Source organism: Podarcis erhardii, assembly GCF_964252035.2.
Source record: "Podarcis erhardii genome assembly, chromosome: 7".
NCBI lineage: Eukaryota > Metazoa > Chordata > Lepidosauria > Squamata > Lacertidae > Podarcis > Podarcis erhardii.
Window position 1 is genome coordinate 76,640,441 of NC_138511.1, and position 15,354 is coordinate 76,655,794.

Below are 15,354 nucleotides of genomic sequence, written 5' to 3' on the forward strand. Positions count from 1 at the left end.
CTCTAGCTCTCCTAGAAAGAGAGTTGTAAAGCAAAATGTGCTGGCAGCCTTCTAAGCAATTTCTGTGAAATGAGCCAGCCTGGTTCTCGCCTATCAGTGTTTTTAGCCAATGAGTGAAGTCAGAGCTGTGATTGACAAGTAGGTTGTTTGGACACCAGGCAACAGGAATCCCTGGAGTCCTAAAGAGCTTCTGTTTCCTCCCCTTCCCATTAGTGTTCCTACTTTTGTCTTATTTTCAAGTAGTCCATAGAATCTCTGCATTTTGCCCTTTCTTTGTCCCTTGCAACCAGCAGGCATCTTTCCTATGATGCATTTGTCTGAGATTGGCTACTTGCTAAAGATTATTATCTTTAAATACCACTCAACAATAATTGTGTGTGGATGTTAAAGAGTGCTGCCCCCCCCCCAAAAAAATCCAAAAAATTAAATATGAAAACTTGGGAAAGAGACTTGGGCATGTTTCCTGCTATGCAGGAGCTGATGTCCAGGCACTCATTAATAATGTCCAGTCACACATGCCTATTTCTGAAGTAAGTCTCTTTGTGTTTAATGGAGCTTTCTTCCAGATAAGTAGGTACAGGACTGGCATTAAGGAAAACAGAGTTATTGTCCCATTCAGAGCTATAACTTCACAAGGATACAACTGACTTTCTATACTTAGTATGAGGGTAACTAGGGGCAGGAACAATGAAACAGCAGTGGCTCTACTCTCTCTAATGTTATGCCATGCTGACCACAGCAGCCATTTTGTCTTACTCCATGTCCCCTCGACGGCAGCCATTTTGTGACTGGAACCCTCGGCACTCTCAATATTGCCCTCTGGTGCAAAAAAGATTGACAACCCGCTGCTGCATCGTGCCATTTTCAACAGTCATGGCTTCCCCAAAAGGACCCTGGGAACTGTAGTGCTGAGAGTTGCTAGGAAACTCCCTATTCCTTTCACAGAGCTACAATGCCCAGAGCATGCAAACAGTCAAGCCCTCTTCCCAGAGAACTCGGAGTTCCTCTGAGCATACTCCACTCTTGCCCATGGCTGGCGCTGTTTCTGCTCCACGTGGAGAAGCACTAAACCAAATTCACTGTTATGCTAGATGATGAAGTGCCCTGATATGATACCTGCACAGTAGTTAGCAATGGAAGAAATCATACAGTCGGGAATCTCCCTCTTTGTGATGTGACTTAAAAGGTTCTGTCCGCACAGCAATGCTAAGCAAGTAAAAATGAGGGCTATTATCATAAGGCCTCGGACAGCCTCCAGACTCTCTAGAAAAAAGGAAAGAAAAACAGTCCCATTGCAAGTGCATTCGTGGCATTATGCCAGTGCTTCTAAGAACGGATTTGCAGTGCATTCCTAGTCAGTGTATATATGAATGGGAGGGTCCACATGCAGCCAGGGTGGCAATTACATGTTTAGTTAATGTAGTGTCAGGGAACAGGTGGTGCGGGTGTGCTCCTGTGTCAATTTAACTGTTATTCTTAGGTACATGCTTTGATCCATGTATAGCCAGCATAATGTATTGGCCTGGCCAGCTGCAGAGAAAAGGAGCATGAGAAAGAAGGGAGTGAAACAGTTCACTTCAAAGATGAACTTTGTCTCAACTCTGGCCGAGACCCTCCCTGCCCGCAGACTGTCTTGCCAGAGTGGTGCATGCCCTGGTTATCTTCTGCTTGGACTACTGCAATGCACTCTATGTGGGGCTACCTTTGAAGGTGATCCGGAAACTGCAACTAATCCAGAATGCGGCAGCCAGACTGGTGACTGGGAGTGGCTGCCGAGACCATATAACACCAGTCCTGAAAGATCTACATTGGATCCCAATACGTTTCTGAGCACAATTCAAAGTGTTGGTGCTGACCTTTAAAGCCCTAAATGGCCTCGGCCCAGTATACCTGAAGGAGTGTCTCCACCCCCATCGTTCAACCTGGACACTGAGGTCCAGCACCGAGGGCCTTCTGGTGGTTCCCTCAGTGTAAGAAGTGAGGTTACAGGGAACCAGGCAGCGAGCCTTCTCTGTAGCGGCACCTGCCCTGTGGAACACCCTCCCTTCAGATGTCAAGGAAACAAAGAACTATCTGACTTTTAGAAGACATCTGAAGACAGCTCTGTTTAGGGAAGTTTTTAATGTTTGAAGTTTTATTCTGCTTAATATTCTGTTGGGAGCTGCCCAGAGTAGCTGGGGAAACTCAGCCAGATGGGTGGGGTATAAATAATAAATTATTATTGTTATCATGAACACCTGTATCAGAAATGATGTAATCTTGGCACAGAGCCCCCACAGCCTATGTACAGGCCCTTTGCCAAGATTACAGCTCCAGCAATTCAATGAGACTTTCGCCACAGGGTTTCTGCGAGCTCTGCCCCGGAACATCAGACTGGCCATCCATTGTAATTGGGGTCTCTCACAGCAGGAACGATGGGTGGCTGTGCTAGCTTCGCAGCTTACCTTTAAGTATTCTTTTATGTCCTTTAGTTATCTTTGCTTTGTATACTGGCACCTGTTGCTGTTTCTACACTTAGTATTATAGTAGTTAATAAAGTTTGCTTCTGCTCCTTAAGTCTTTGTTGCCCTCCATTTACTGAGAATCCAAGGGACCTGATACTGCTTAGTGGTTGCTTCTGACCGGGGTAATTATTGAGCAGGCAGGACAGTTAAATACAAGGTGTTCATGTGAGCTGTGTTGGCAACTGCATATCCAAGTCCTCCAAATCACTGAGATTGCAGTACAGAGTGGATGATTCCAGGCAGCCCAGAAGCAGGGCATGAGGGTGATAGCTTCTTCCCATTGTTGGCCCTCTCTTAAAGAGGAAAATGGCCAGTAAAGGTTCGATATCAGCAGTGAGCAGAAAGCAGATCAAATCTAGCAGAGCAGAACTCTGAGAGATTTCGAACACACCAACAAAGATTTCTGGCTCTGCGTTTTTTAACAATGGGAAAAAGGACATTTGTGTATGCATTGTGCATTCATTCTTATAAGAAATTAAAACTCTGTTTGCTTTGGTAGGAAGGCTGGGGGGGGGCAAACCAAGGAGACTGCTGAAATCTAAGAGGTTTGGAGGGGGGTTTTTTGGCTTGGAATCCAAACCAGTCACAGCTTCATCTATGACCTCTAATAGTAACAGTGAACTACAGTGGAAGGCTGCTGTATGATTTATGTATTTAATCATATGAAGAAGTTTACGTTAAATAATATAAAACATAAGAAAACAACTCCTAAAATCAACAGTTTAAAAAGCAAGAACATCACCAAAATTTGGCAACATCACCAAAATTTAGATAAAATCAACAGTTTTACAAACAAATGTGCAAAACAAACAAAAATTGCACGTCCCTCTAGGCTTGTCTAAACAAAAAAGTTGTTAGCAAGTGTTGAAAACAACGGGCCGGTTCTCCACTAACTTTTACTCATAGTAGACCCATTAAGAGTAATGGACCTAAGTTAGCTATGGTCATCAATTTCAGTGAGCCTACTCTGGGTAAACACGAATTGGCTACAACCAAGGTGTTAGCCTAATATTAAGTTCCAGAGCATAGATGTTGCCACACTATAACTTCATCTGCCCTGTACATTTAAAGCAATATCATACCACTTTAAACAGCTAAGTCTTCCTCCAAAGAATCATGGGGACTGCAGTTTGTTAAGGGAGCTGAGATTTATTAGAAGACCTCTATCTGCCACTAGCCCAGAGCTACAGTTCTCAAAGTAGTTTAACAGTCAACCTCTCTCCCCAGGAAACTCTGTAAATTGTGGTTCTGTGCAGGGAAAGGGAGACTCTTAGCAACTCTTAGCACACTTAACACGCTATAGTTGCCAAAATTATGTGTGGGAAGCCATGATTGTTTAAAGTGATCTTATATTGCTTTGAATGATGTGTGTGTGTGAGAGAGAGAGAGTTTGGATTTGATATCCCGCTTTATCACTACCCGAAGGAGTCTCAAAGCGGCTAACATTCTCCTTTCCCTTCCTCCCCCACAACAAACACTCTGTGAGGTGAGTGGGGCTGAGAGACTTCAAAGAAGTGTGACTGGCCCAAGGTCACCCAGCAGCTGCATGTGGAGGAGCGGGGACGCGAACCCTGTTCCCCAGATTGTGAGTCTATCGCTCTTAACCACTATACCACACTGGCAATGTATAGCTGAGGTCTGAAAAAAATGCTGCTTCTGCAGACAAAAGCTACTGAGTGGGTACCTAAGGGGTAAGACCGTCATTCAAGTCAACTCGTCCTAGCCTTCACTGCATGGAAATAAAACTCCTACCCAGAAGTCCGTTTGGCCCATGACCCTTAACCCAAGAAAGAACAGTAAACCAGTTGTGCCTCCTAACCGATGCTGTACGGGTGTGGTTTACAGCTCTTCTCAAAGCAAAAAAGCCACAACCCCAAATGGACATTGGATTTCACACAGTGATGGACCAGCCAGTTGGGAGATGCTACGCAGATGATGAGCAAGACGATATTGACGCAGCACATGACGCTGTATGTTTTTCTGACAAAAGGCATTGGCCGGACTTTGGCAAGGATCTGCAGAAAGAGGAAAGGCCAAGATTCAGAAGCCCTAAGAATGATACTTGGAATCCAGGTATGAAGGATGTGCTGGAGGGGATCATTTGCCAGCTTGGTGGTCTGTTCTACCCCAACGTCATCATGGCCTCCAGCTATGTGGCTTCCGGTTACAGGGCATGCCTTGGCTACTAAGATAGAGGCCCTCCTCGTTGTGCCACAACCTGAAAAAACTCAACTAGAAAGAAGTCCTTTTCTATGGTGGTATCCACTCTCTGGGGCCACAGGAGCCAACCAGATGCATGTGGGAAACCCTCTAGCAGGACCAGAGTCCAAGACAATTCTCCCTTACCACAGTTTCCAGCAACTGGTACCCAGAAACATTGCTGCCTCCAACTGTGAAGGTAGAGCATAGCCATGATGGCTAGAAGCCACTCTTAGCCTTCATGTCCATGAATTTGTCCAATCTTCTTTTAAGGCCATCTAAATGGGTGGCTATCACTGCCTCCCTTGGAAGTGAGAGCAATGAATTACATGCTGCATGTCAAAGGACTTTATTTTATCTGTTCCGAGTCTCCCAAGAGTCCTCCTCTGTTTCATAATTTTCAAAGGCGATGGTCATGGAAAAGTTTGGGGTACAGAACCTTACAATCCTCTGCCCTTTCCTCCCCAGAGTTGCACAAGAGCAGCAACCAGGTCAGTTGTAACTGCAGCAGGATTAAGACTGAGAAGGCAGATGTGCCACAAGGCAGGTCTGACCAATGAAATAGACCTGAAGCTTCTGTCTTCCATAGGGGCCATGCATTTCCCAGCAACCTTTAGTCAAGCTTTAGCATAGTATTGTCTTCCCAACCATTATGCATCCAGGGACACAAAATGGAACCATCCATTCTTGGCAACCCTCCAGTTTAGACTCGGGGCTAAAGACTGGCCTTGGTCCTCAAGTCCCCCAAACAACATCACCTTGGCTATATATATATATTTAATGCTATCTCAAAACAGGGGCCAAACTTCCCTTGCAATGTGGGACTCATACCATTACACCTTAAGTTGGCAAGCATAGAATCACAGAGTTGCAGAGTTGAAAAGGACACTGAGTGTCATCTAATTCAACCCTCTGCAATACAGGAATCTTTTGCCAAACGTGGGGCTCGAACCCATCAGCCTGAGATTGAGAGTCTCACGCTCTACCAGCTGAGCTACTCCAGGTCCATCATAGGTTTAGCAGAGCCCTCCATGGAAAACTCATTTTTTCCCCCAGCTGATTATTTGTGCCTGATCATCTGTTGCCTTTTTAAAAGCATATGAAAGGTTCTCAGGCACCCCTTCTTTCAACTGAGTATTTTACCTTCCCTTGAATGTCCCTCCAATACTTGAGGGAGGTTCTTAAAAATGTTTTCAATATTGTTTACAGTTGTTTTGGCAAATCGTATTGCAACTTGTCTTGGGCCCTACTGTGTGGGGTAGAGAAGAATACTATTTACATTTCTATTCTATTATTTCCATTATTGATGTTCTTCTTTTGGATATGTCTAATTTCCTTGTGGCTTAGGGCCTCAGTAAGTGGAGAAAGGGAGGCACAAGGGCTATCCCTCTTGCTTTTGGACTCACCATAATTCAACTTGGAAGGTGAAAGCTTTGACCACCCCACATTCCAGGCATGCACCATACCCTCTTCTTTGTGGTTGTTCCTCTCTGTTGCAACCCAAACCAAAAAAACAGAATGGCCACCCAGCTTCTGAGAGCCTTGCTGTTCAACTGTCATGGAATTTTCCCTCCTTCCATGAACAGAGGGTTGACTCCAACTAAGTTCTACTCAGAATAGACTGGTTGAAATGAATGGACCTAGTCAGGTCCATTCATTTTAATGGGTCTTTTCTAAGTAGTCTGGGTTCATAAATTCCAAATATTTCTCAAAGTGATATCAAAGTGATATCAAAATGATATTTGAGAATCATTTGAAAAGAGGTCTGTACCCCAATCTCCTGTAGATAAAGGAGGCATCTAGCTCCCAATTTTCTTTGCCTGGGTTGCAGATATGTCTGTTTAATGCAGGAAACATGATACATTAAGAATTTAATTTGACCAAATTTGTATTACTGGCTTTTGGTGAAAAGCTAGGTTGTCAAGTTCTTGTCTGAATGTTGACATTTTGATCTATTTAAAGTTTAAGATTTATAAGGCTGCTTATTTTATTTTATTTATTTTATTGCATTTTTCTTTTTTTAAAAAATACAATGATAGCATACATTAAACATTACATCTGGGGGTGGGGATAAACAAGTATACCAAATTATTCAAAGGACACAAACAGTGATTTGATTTATCTATACGCAAGTTCCCAGAAAGAAATTACATTTGTACTCCTTTTCTTTCTTTGCGGTCACCTTTCTGTTCCGGAAAACTATTTTAAATACCTTCTATGTTAGTTGACTTCCCTCTAGCATGTGACTCAACCAACTCATCTGCTCTGACTCTGAGTTCAAGGTTGGCACCAGGAAGAGTCAGCTGGGAAAGTTTCCCTAGTTTCCTTCTCTTGTCACTGCAGTTTGGGCTCCACTGCACCTGAGAGTAGCAGGCTAGCTTGCTCACACTGTTCCACCATGAGCATGTTTGCTGTCTGTTTAAAAAACCGTTTTAGTGAAGCTTCTTCATTGTGGCAGCAACAACACAGGCATGTGCCACCTAAACATGTCAATGCATGAATCTACATGAAACCTACAGTATTCATGACCAAGGTATCTTTCCACTCTGCCTCCATGCATGGTCAATGAGATTTCTTAAAGGCATTGTTGGTGGCATACTGGGAAGAATCAACTTGGAGAGAAAGAGAGCCCAGTCACCATGTTTCTGGTGTCCATTTCACTGTGAGGGAAATATGACCTAGCTGAATGAGAGAGTTATACACCATTTGCTGGGAACTGGATTAAGTGCCTGATACTGAACCTGAGCATAGTGGCCTGTAGAACTCAAATCAGAATGCTCACAGATGCCTTTCCCCTGCTCAGTCCACCTGATGAGTTGCGTACCTCTGCTTCCACCATGCTTGCTTAATGGCCCTGCAACTTTCAGCCTGCCTGCCTGCCTGCCCAAGCAGAAAAAGCTGGTGCTGTTTTACTGGCTCAGAACAACAGCAAAGAATGTGATGGGGGGAGGGTCAGAATGTGTGGTTTTTAAGAATGTCAAGTCTCCATTTGTATCCCTTCCAATGCTCCACTACAACACTTCTTCCTATGTTCCCGGGGTCTCATGTTGCTCCGATGCCAAGTTGGATATGGAAGACGTGTACTATCTGTGAAAATTACTTTGTGTTTCTGAAAAATATATTATCTGACTACAACACTGAATATATGTATTTAATAACTACAATGTGCATTATGCAGGAACTTAAATGTAGCCATACTTAAATGTAGCCTCTGAGGTTAAGTGCAGTTCCTAAAAGCTTAATCTGCACACTTATAAATTCTTTCAGCTGAACCATCTTGGGTCAAAATTTATCAGCATTTTGAGACTTGGTCTCTGATTTCAACTGCTAGTACTTAAGATGCCGGGAAATGAGTGGCACTGTGGGAAATAAATGAATAAACTTGAATTTGGCACTGAAGCGGGAAGGTGTAAACAGGAAGTCCGCCTTCCGTTTTTTGTAAATAGATTAAAGCAAAGACTTTCTAAGCTAAGAATTGGGAAAATCGTGCTAAAAGGATTTAATTCCTAACGCCAAAACAAAAGGACTCCCTCCCTGAGCTGCAGGAAAGGGGAGGGAAGGGAGGAAAGAAATTCTTTTGCCTGCAAAAAAAAAAAAAAAAAAAAAAAAAAAAAAGAGGATAGGAGAGGAAAGGAACAAAGACCACCACTTAATCCTTGGTATCGGACTGCCAAGGAACAACAGAACTGCCGTGTTGAGAGTCGCACTACTTATGGACAATGTAACTTTGTGATAGATACTCTGCAAGTATTTTCAAGATTTTGAAAGGTTTTCTCTAAACTTGAAACTTTTGCATATTTTTGAAAGGGGACTTGAAAAGTTGGGAAAGATACTCTATTGAAACAAATACTGTTGCCATTGTGTCCCCCTAGAGGAACTCTGAAATCGTTACAACTGGGAATTTTCCACTCCAGCTGGTCTGGGAAATATCCACTGTAAAAACAAGTCTGGGCCGTGGGAGTGACCTTGATCTTCAGACACAAGGCGATGGCAAATCTGCCTCAGGAAAAAATGACAAGATCGGCTAAAACTAGGCTGCAGCAACGTAGACAATCAGCATCTGGCCCTTCTGTTCCAGAAGGGGAAGATCCTGTGCAGGTTGGGCCAAAAGGAATGGCATCTGAAGAGGGACTATCTTCAGCACTAAATAGAATATTTGAATCCTTGGAAAAATTATCAACTAAAATTGACCAAAATACCACAAGTATTAACAACCTGGGGCAGAAGGTGAATTCCAATACAGAGGCCATTGAGAGGCTGCTGCAAGAATCTACATTAAATAGAAAAATAGCAGAAGAAGCAAAAGAGAAGGCCCTGGCTGTAGAGGAAAAGATACCTCCGATAAGTAAACAGTTAGAGGATCACAGGTCACTATTGTCTATGATTGAATTGAAGGAAAAACAGACTAATCTGAGGATCAGGGCTGTACCAGAACTTGAGAAAGACAACCTAAGTGGTTAACTTACACAGAAATTTGAAGATTTTTGGAACCTTGACTCAGATAAACAAGATTTTAAGATAGTGAGCGCCTTCAGACTTGGAAAAGGGGGGAGAAAGAACAGGGTGAGAGACTGTTTGATTACTCTTCGAACAAAAGAAGAGAGAGATAAAATACTGAGTCTCCACTACCAGAAATCTTTGGAAATAGAAGATTCAAGAATAGAAATTTTTAAGGACATTCCAAAACATCTATTGGATCTTAGGGTCAACTACGGAGACTTAGTGGCTCTGTTAAGAAGCAACAGAATTGCATTCAGGTGGGAGTTTCCCCAAGGTCTTTCTTTTACCTACAAGGGGGAAAAAGTCAAAATAAGATCAGTGGAGGACAAAGAGAGATTCTTGAGAGATCACGGAGAAAACCTACAAAAAGAAGCTGAGGAAGAAGAAGAGCCAAAAGCACCAAAACCAGGAATACTAGACCTAGCAAGGCCTCCTTTGGGATTGGACAAATCACAGAAAGTGACACCACCGACAGAACAAGAACAACTACTAGGAGCAGTCGGAGGAAAAGCAAAATAACTACACCATGTCTCTGCAGATATTAAGTTGGAATATTCGTGGCTTCAATTCCCCAGACAAGAGGAAAAAAGTTTTTCACCTGTTGAAAAAGGAACAATTGGACTTGATTTGTCTACAAGAAACCCATGTGACTAGGCTACACAGGAAAGTATTGATCAACAAAAGATTAGGACAAGAGTTTATTTCATCAGATAAGGTTAAAAAGAGAGGAGTTGTGATCTATGCAAAAGAGAGTTTATTACCAAAATTTATATTCAAAGATGACCAAGGAAGATTTGTGGCAATTGAAATTCAATTCCAAGGAGAGAAACTCTTGATAGTAGGAGTTTATGCACCAAATGAGGGGAAATCTGAATTCTTCAAGAAACTGCATGAGATATTGTTGGACTACATGGACTGCAACATCATTATGATGGGAGACATGAACAGAGTGGTGTCTACAAATATGGATAAGTCACAAAGACAGGCAGTTACCAAAGATGGAAGATTACCAAAAATTTTTTTTGAGATGACAGACAATATGGACTTAATTGATACTTGGAGAACCAAAAACCCCCTGGGTAGAGAGGGGGCTTTCTTTTCTGAAGCCAAAATGACATGGACAAGAATTGACCAAATCTGGATAACCAGAGGAATGGCTCCTAAGATCCGAAAAGTGGAAATTTGCCCTAAAACTTGCTCCGACCATAACCCTGTGAGAATGGAGATGAAACTAACACTGATTGGTTCCTTTAGATGGAGGATGAATGACACCCTGTTTAGAGACTCAGAAATTACCAAGAAGGCCCAAAAAAATCATGAAAGACTATTTCGAGATAAATATGAAAACCACCGTTGAAAAAAGAGTAATCTGGGACGCAAGTAAAGCCGTTATGAGAGGGTTTCTGATTCAACAGAATGCAATAAAAAAGAGAACTCAAAATGAGAAAAAAGAAAAAAAAATGGAGAAAATAAGAGAAGGTGAGAAGAAACTTAGAGTGAAACCAAAGTCGCAGGAGATTCTGAGAGAAATAAAGTTATATCAAGTACAATATATGAAAATGATAAACCAGGAAATAGAATGGAAAATTAAACAGATGAGACAAAAGACATTTGAATTGGCTAATAAATGTGGGAAACTGCTAGCGTGGCAGATGAAAAAAAGACAAAAGTTAAATACTGTTACAAACCTCGAAGTGGAAATAAAGAACATACAGAATCCACAGGAGATCAGAAATTGCTTCCAGAGATATTTTAAACAACTTTACACACAAGGGCCACAGAAAGAGATTGACATAGACCAATTTTTGAAAACTAATGGAGTACAAAAAAATTCTCAAGAAAATAAGCTATTGCTGAATTACAAAATAACTTCCAGTAGCACCTTAAAGACCAACTGAGTTAGTTCTAGGTATGAGCTTTCGTGTGCATGCACACTTCTTCAGATACACACAGTGTGTATCTTCAGATACACACAGTGTGTATTCTTCAGATACACACAGTGTGTATCTGAAGAAGTGTGCATGCACACGAAAGCTCATACCTAGAACTAACTCAGTTGGTCTTTAAGGTGCTACTGGAAGGAATTTTTTTATTTTGTTTTGACCATGGCAGACCAACACGGCTACCTATCTGTAACTACAAAATAACTGAACAGGAGGTGGAAGGTGCCATTCAGAACATGCAGTTGGGCAAATCTCCAGGGCCGGATGGTCTAACCTCTAAATACTATTGATCTTTGAAAGACTGGTTAATTCAACCACTAAAGGAGGTTTGCAATGAAATTTTGGAGGGGAAAAAAGTGCCAGAGTCGTGGAAGGAAGTTTATATTACACTTATACCGAAAACCGAGTCTGAAAAGACACAACTTAAGAACTACCGCCCCATATCCCTGCTTAATGTGGATTATAAAATCTTTGCAGATATTTTGGCTAAAAGACTGAAAAAAGTATTAATGGAGGAGATACATAAAGATCAAGCTGGCTTTCTCCCGGGTAGACATTTGTCTGATAACATGAGGAACATAATTAACATTCTAGAAAAACTTCAGATGAATATTAATACTAAAGCAGTTTTGATATTTGTAGATGCGGAGAAAGCTTTCGACAATATTTCTTGGAGTTTTATGAAGAAAAATCTTCAGGGGATGGGGGTTGGTCAAGGCTTTGAAAATGGTATAGGTGCAATTTACTCAGAACAAAAGGTTAAACTGATAGTTAATAATGTGGTGACAGAAGAATTTAAGATGGAGAAAGGGACACGACAAGGCTGCCCAATTTCCCCACTGCTTTTTATTTTGGTCCTGGAGGTCCTGTTAAATATGATTAGAAGGGACCATCTGATCAAAGGGATCCAGGTCGGAGCCAAACAATACAAACTTAAAGCTTTTGCAGATGACTTAGTATTGACATTACAGGAGCCAGAATATAGTACTAAAAGGGTTTTGGAATTAATCCAGGAATTTGGTCAGGTGGCAGGATTTAAGTTGAATAAGTTAAAAACTAAGGTTCTTGAGAAAAATTTAACACCAATTGAGAAAGAGAGGTTTCAGAAGGAGACAGGTTTAACATTGGTAAAGAAAGTAAAATACCTGGGGGTGAATATGACTGCTAAGAATGTAAATCTGTTTAAAGATAACTATGAGAAATGTTGGTCAGAAGTGAAAAAAGATCTTGAAATATGGTCAAACCTGAAGCTTTCCTTGTTTGGCCGAATTGCAGTGATAAAAATGAATGTATTGCCAAGGATGCTGTTTTTGTTTCAAACATTGCAAATTTTAGACAAAATGGACTGTTTCAAGAGGTGGCAGAGAGATATTTCTAGATTTGTCTGGCAGGGCAAGAAGCCTCGAATAAAATTTAAGGTATTAACTGATGCTAAAGAAAGAGGTGGATTTGCCCTGCCAGACCTTAAACTTTATTATGAATCAGCTGCATTTTGCTGGCTGAAAGAATGGCTGCTTCTTGAAAACACTGATGTGCTGGATCTGGAAGGTTTTAACAATGTATTTGGTTGGCATGCATATTTGTGGTACGACAAGGTTAAAGCACACAAAGCGTTTAAAAACAATATTGTTAGAAAAGCACTGTTTAATGTTTGGATGAGATTCAAGGATCTGTTAGAAAATAAAACCCCAAGATGGTTGTCACCAATGGAAGCGAAGGCTCAGAAAAAACTCAATATGGAGGCCAAATGGCCGAAATATTGGGAAATTTTGGAACAAGATGGAGACAGAATAAAATTGCAGAGTTTTGAAAAATTAAAAAATAGAGTGCGAGATTGGCTCCATTACTACCAAATAATGGAGGTATATAACACAGATAAAAAATTGGGCTTCCAGGTGGAAAAATCAAAATTGGAAATAGAATTGTTAGATCCCAAAACTAAGAACTTGTCAAGAATGTATAACTTGCTGTTGAAATGGAACACTCAGGATGAAATGGTGAATTCTGCTATGATTAAATGGCACAAGATAATAATAATAATAATTTATTATTTATACCCCGCCCATCTGGCTGGGCCTCCCCAGCCATTCTGGGCGGCTTCCATGGAAACCAAAAATACACTAAAATATCACACGTTAAAAACTTCCCTGAACAGGGCTGCCTTAAGATGTCTTCTGAATATCAGGTAGTTGTTTATCGCTTTGACATCTCGTGGGAGGGCGTTCCACAGGGCGGGCGCCACTACCGAGAAAGCCCTTTGCCTGGTTCCCTGTAGCTTTGCTTCTCGCAATGAGGGAACCGTCAGAGGGCCCTCGGCACTGGACCTCAGCGTCCGGGCAGAACGATGGGGGTGGAGATGCTCCTTCAGGTATACTGGACCGAGGTCGTTTAGGGCTTTAAAGGTCAGCACCAACACTTTGAATTGTGCTCGGAAACGTACTGGGAGCCAATGTAGGTCTTTCAAGACCAGTATTATATGGTCTCGGCAGCCGCCCCCAGTCACCAGTCTAGCTGCCGCATTCTGGATTAGTTGTAGTTTCCGAGTCACCTTCAAAGGTAGCCCCACGTAGAGCACATTGCAGTAGTCCAAGCAGAAGATAACCAGAGCATGCACCACTCTGGCGAGACAGTCCGCAGGCAGATAGGGTCTCAGCCTACGTACCAGATGGAACTGGTAAACAGCTGCCCTGGACACAGATTTGACCTGTGCCTCCATGGACAGCTGTGAGTCCAAAATGACTCCCAGGCTGCGCACCTGGTCCTTCAGGGGCACAGTTACCCCATTCAGGACCAGGGAATCCTCCACACCCGCCCGCCTCCTGTCCCCCCAAAACAGTACTTCTGTCTTGTCAGGATTGAACCTCAATCTGTTAGCCGCCATCCATCCTCCAACCACCTCCAGACACTCACACAGGACCTTCACCGCCTTCACTGGTTCTGATTTAAAAGAGAGGTAGAGCTGGGTATCATCCGCATACTGATGAACACCCAGCCCAAACCTCCTGATGATCTCTCCCAGCGGCTGCATGTAAATGTTGAAAAGCATGGGGGAGAGGACAGAACCCTGAGGCACCCCACAAGTGAGAGCCCAGGGGTCTGAACACTCATCCCCCACCACCACTTTCTGAACACGGCCCAGGAGGAAGGAGCGGAACCACTGTATGACAGTGCCCCCAGCTCCCAGCCCCTCAAGACGGTCCAGAAGGATGTTATGGTCGATGGTCTCAAACGCCTCTGAGAGATCCAGCAGAACTAGGAAACAGCTCTCACCTTTGTCCCTAGCCCGCCGGAGATCATCAACCAGTGCGACCAAGGCAGTTTCAGTCCCATGATGAGGCCTGAATCCCAACTGGAAGGGATCCAAATGGTCCGCTTCTTCCAGGCGTGCCTGGAGTTGTTCGGCAACCGCTCGCTCAATCACCTTGCCCAAGAATGGAAGATTTGAGACTGGGCGATAGTTGGCCATCGTGGCCACATCTAAAGATGGTTTTTTAAGAAGCGGTTTAATAACCGCCTCTTTCAGCGGGTCTGGGAAGGCTCCCTCATGGAGGGAAGCATTCACCACCCCACGAAGCCCATCGCCCAGTCCTTCCCGGCTAGCTTTTATAAGCCAGGATGGGCAAGGATCAAGGAGACAAGTGGTTGGTTTCACTCGTCCAAGCAGCCTGTCCACATCCTCGGGGGTAACAGATTGGAATTGAATCCACACAACTTGACTAGACAGAACTCTAGCACTCTCCCACCCCGGCCCTGCTCCCACGGTGGAGTCTACTTCTTCCCGAATCTGAGCGATTTTATCTGCAAAAAACTTTGCAAAATCATTGCAGGAGAACATGTGGCCCGTACTGGGCCCCAATGTTGCAGGTGGTTCCGCTAAATTGTGAACCACCTGAAAAAGTCTCCTGCTGCTGTTTTCTGCAGATGCAATAGAGGCGGTAAAGAAATTCTTCTTCGCCGTCGCTAACGCCACTTGGTGGGCTCGACGTTGAGCTCTAACCTGTGTCCAGTCAGATTTGGAATGAGTTATCTGCCACCGGCGCTCTAGCCATCTCAACGATTGTTTCATTGCCCTCAGATCCGTGGAAAACCACGGGGCTGTCCGGGCTCCATGCAATCAGAGAGGGCGCTTCGGAGCCAAACAGTTAATAGCCCTGGTTAACTCCACATTCCAGCGGGCCACCAGGGAATCGGCTGAAAGGCCATCAACA

At 43.1% G+C, this 15,354-nt stretch overlaps 1 protein-coding gene across 1 annotated transcript in view; it reads right to left on the bottom strand.

Moving 5' to 3' along the window:
- The window catches only part of LOC309346105 (uncharacterized protein), a 7,762-nt gene extending 1,525 nt beyond the window's left edge, over window positions 1-6,237 (bottom strand). The window contains exons 1-3 of the mRNA XM_081869800.1: window positions 6,110-6,237; window positions 4,324-4,519; window positions 1,117-1,263 (exon numbers count right to left, since the gene is read on the bottom strand). Of these exons, the coding sequence (XP_081725926.1) occupies window positions 1,117-1,263; window positions 4,324-4,519; window positions 6,110-6,112 (346 nt within the window). The 5' untranslated portion in view covers window positions 6,113-6,237. The remainder of the gene's footprint in view (window positions 1-1,116; window positions 1,264-4,323; window positions 4,520-6,109) is intronic.
- Window positions 6,238-15,354: the final 9,117 nt, after the last annotated feature.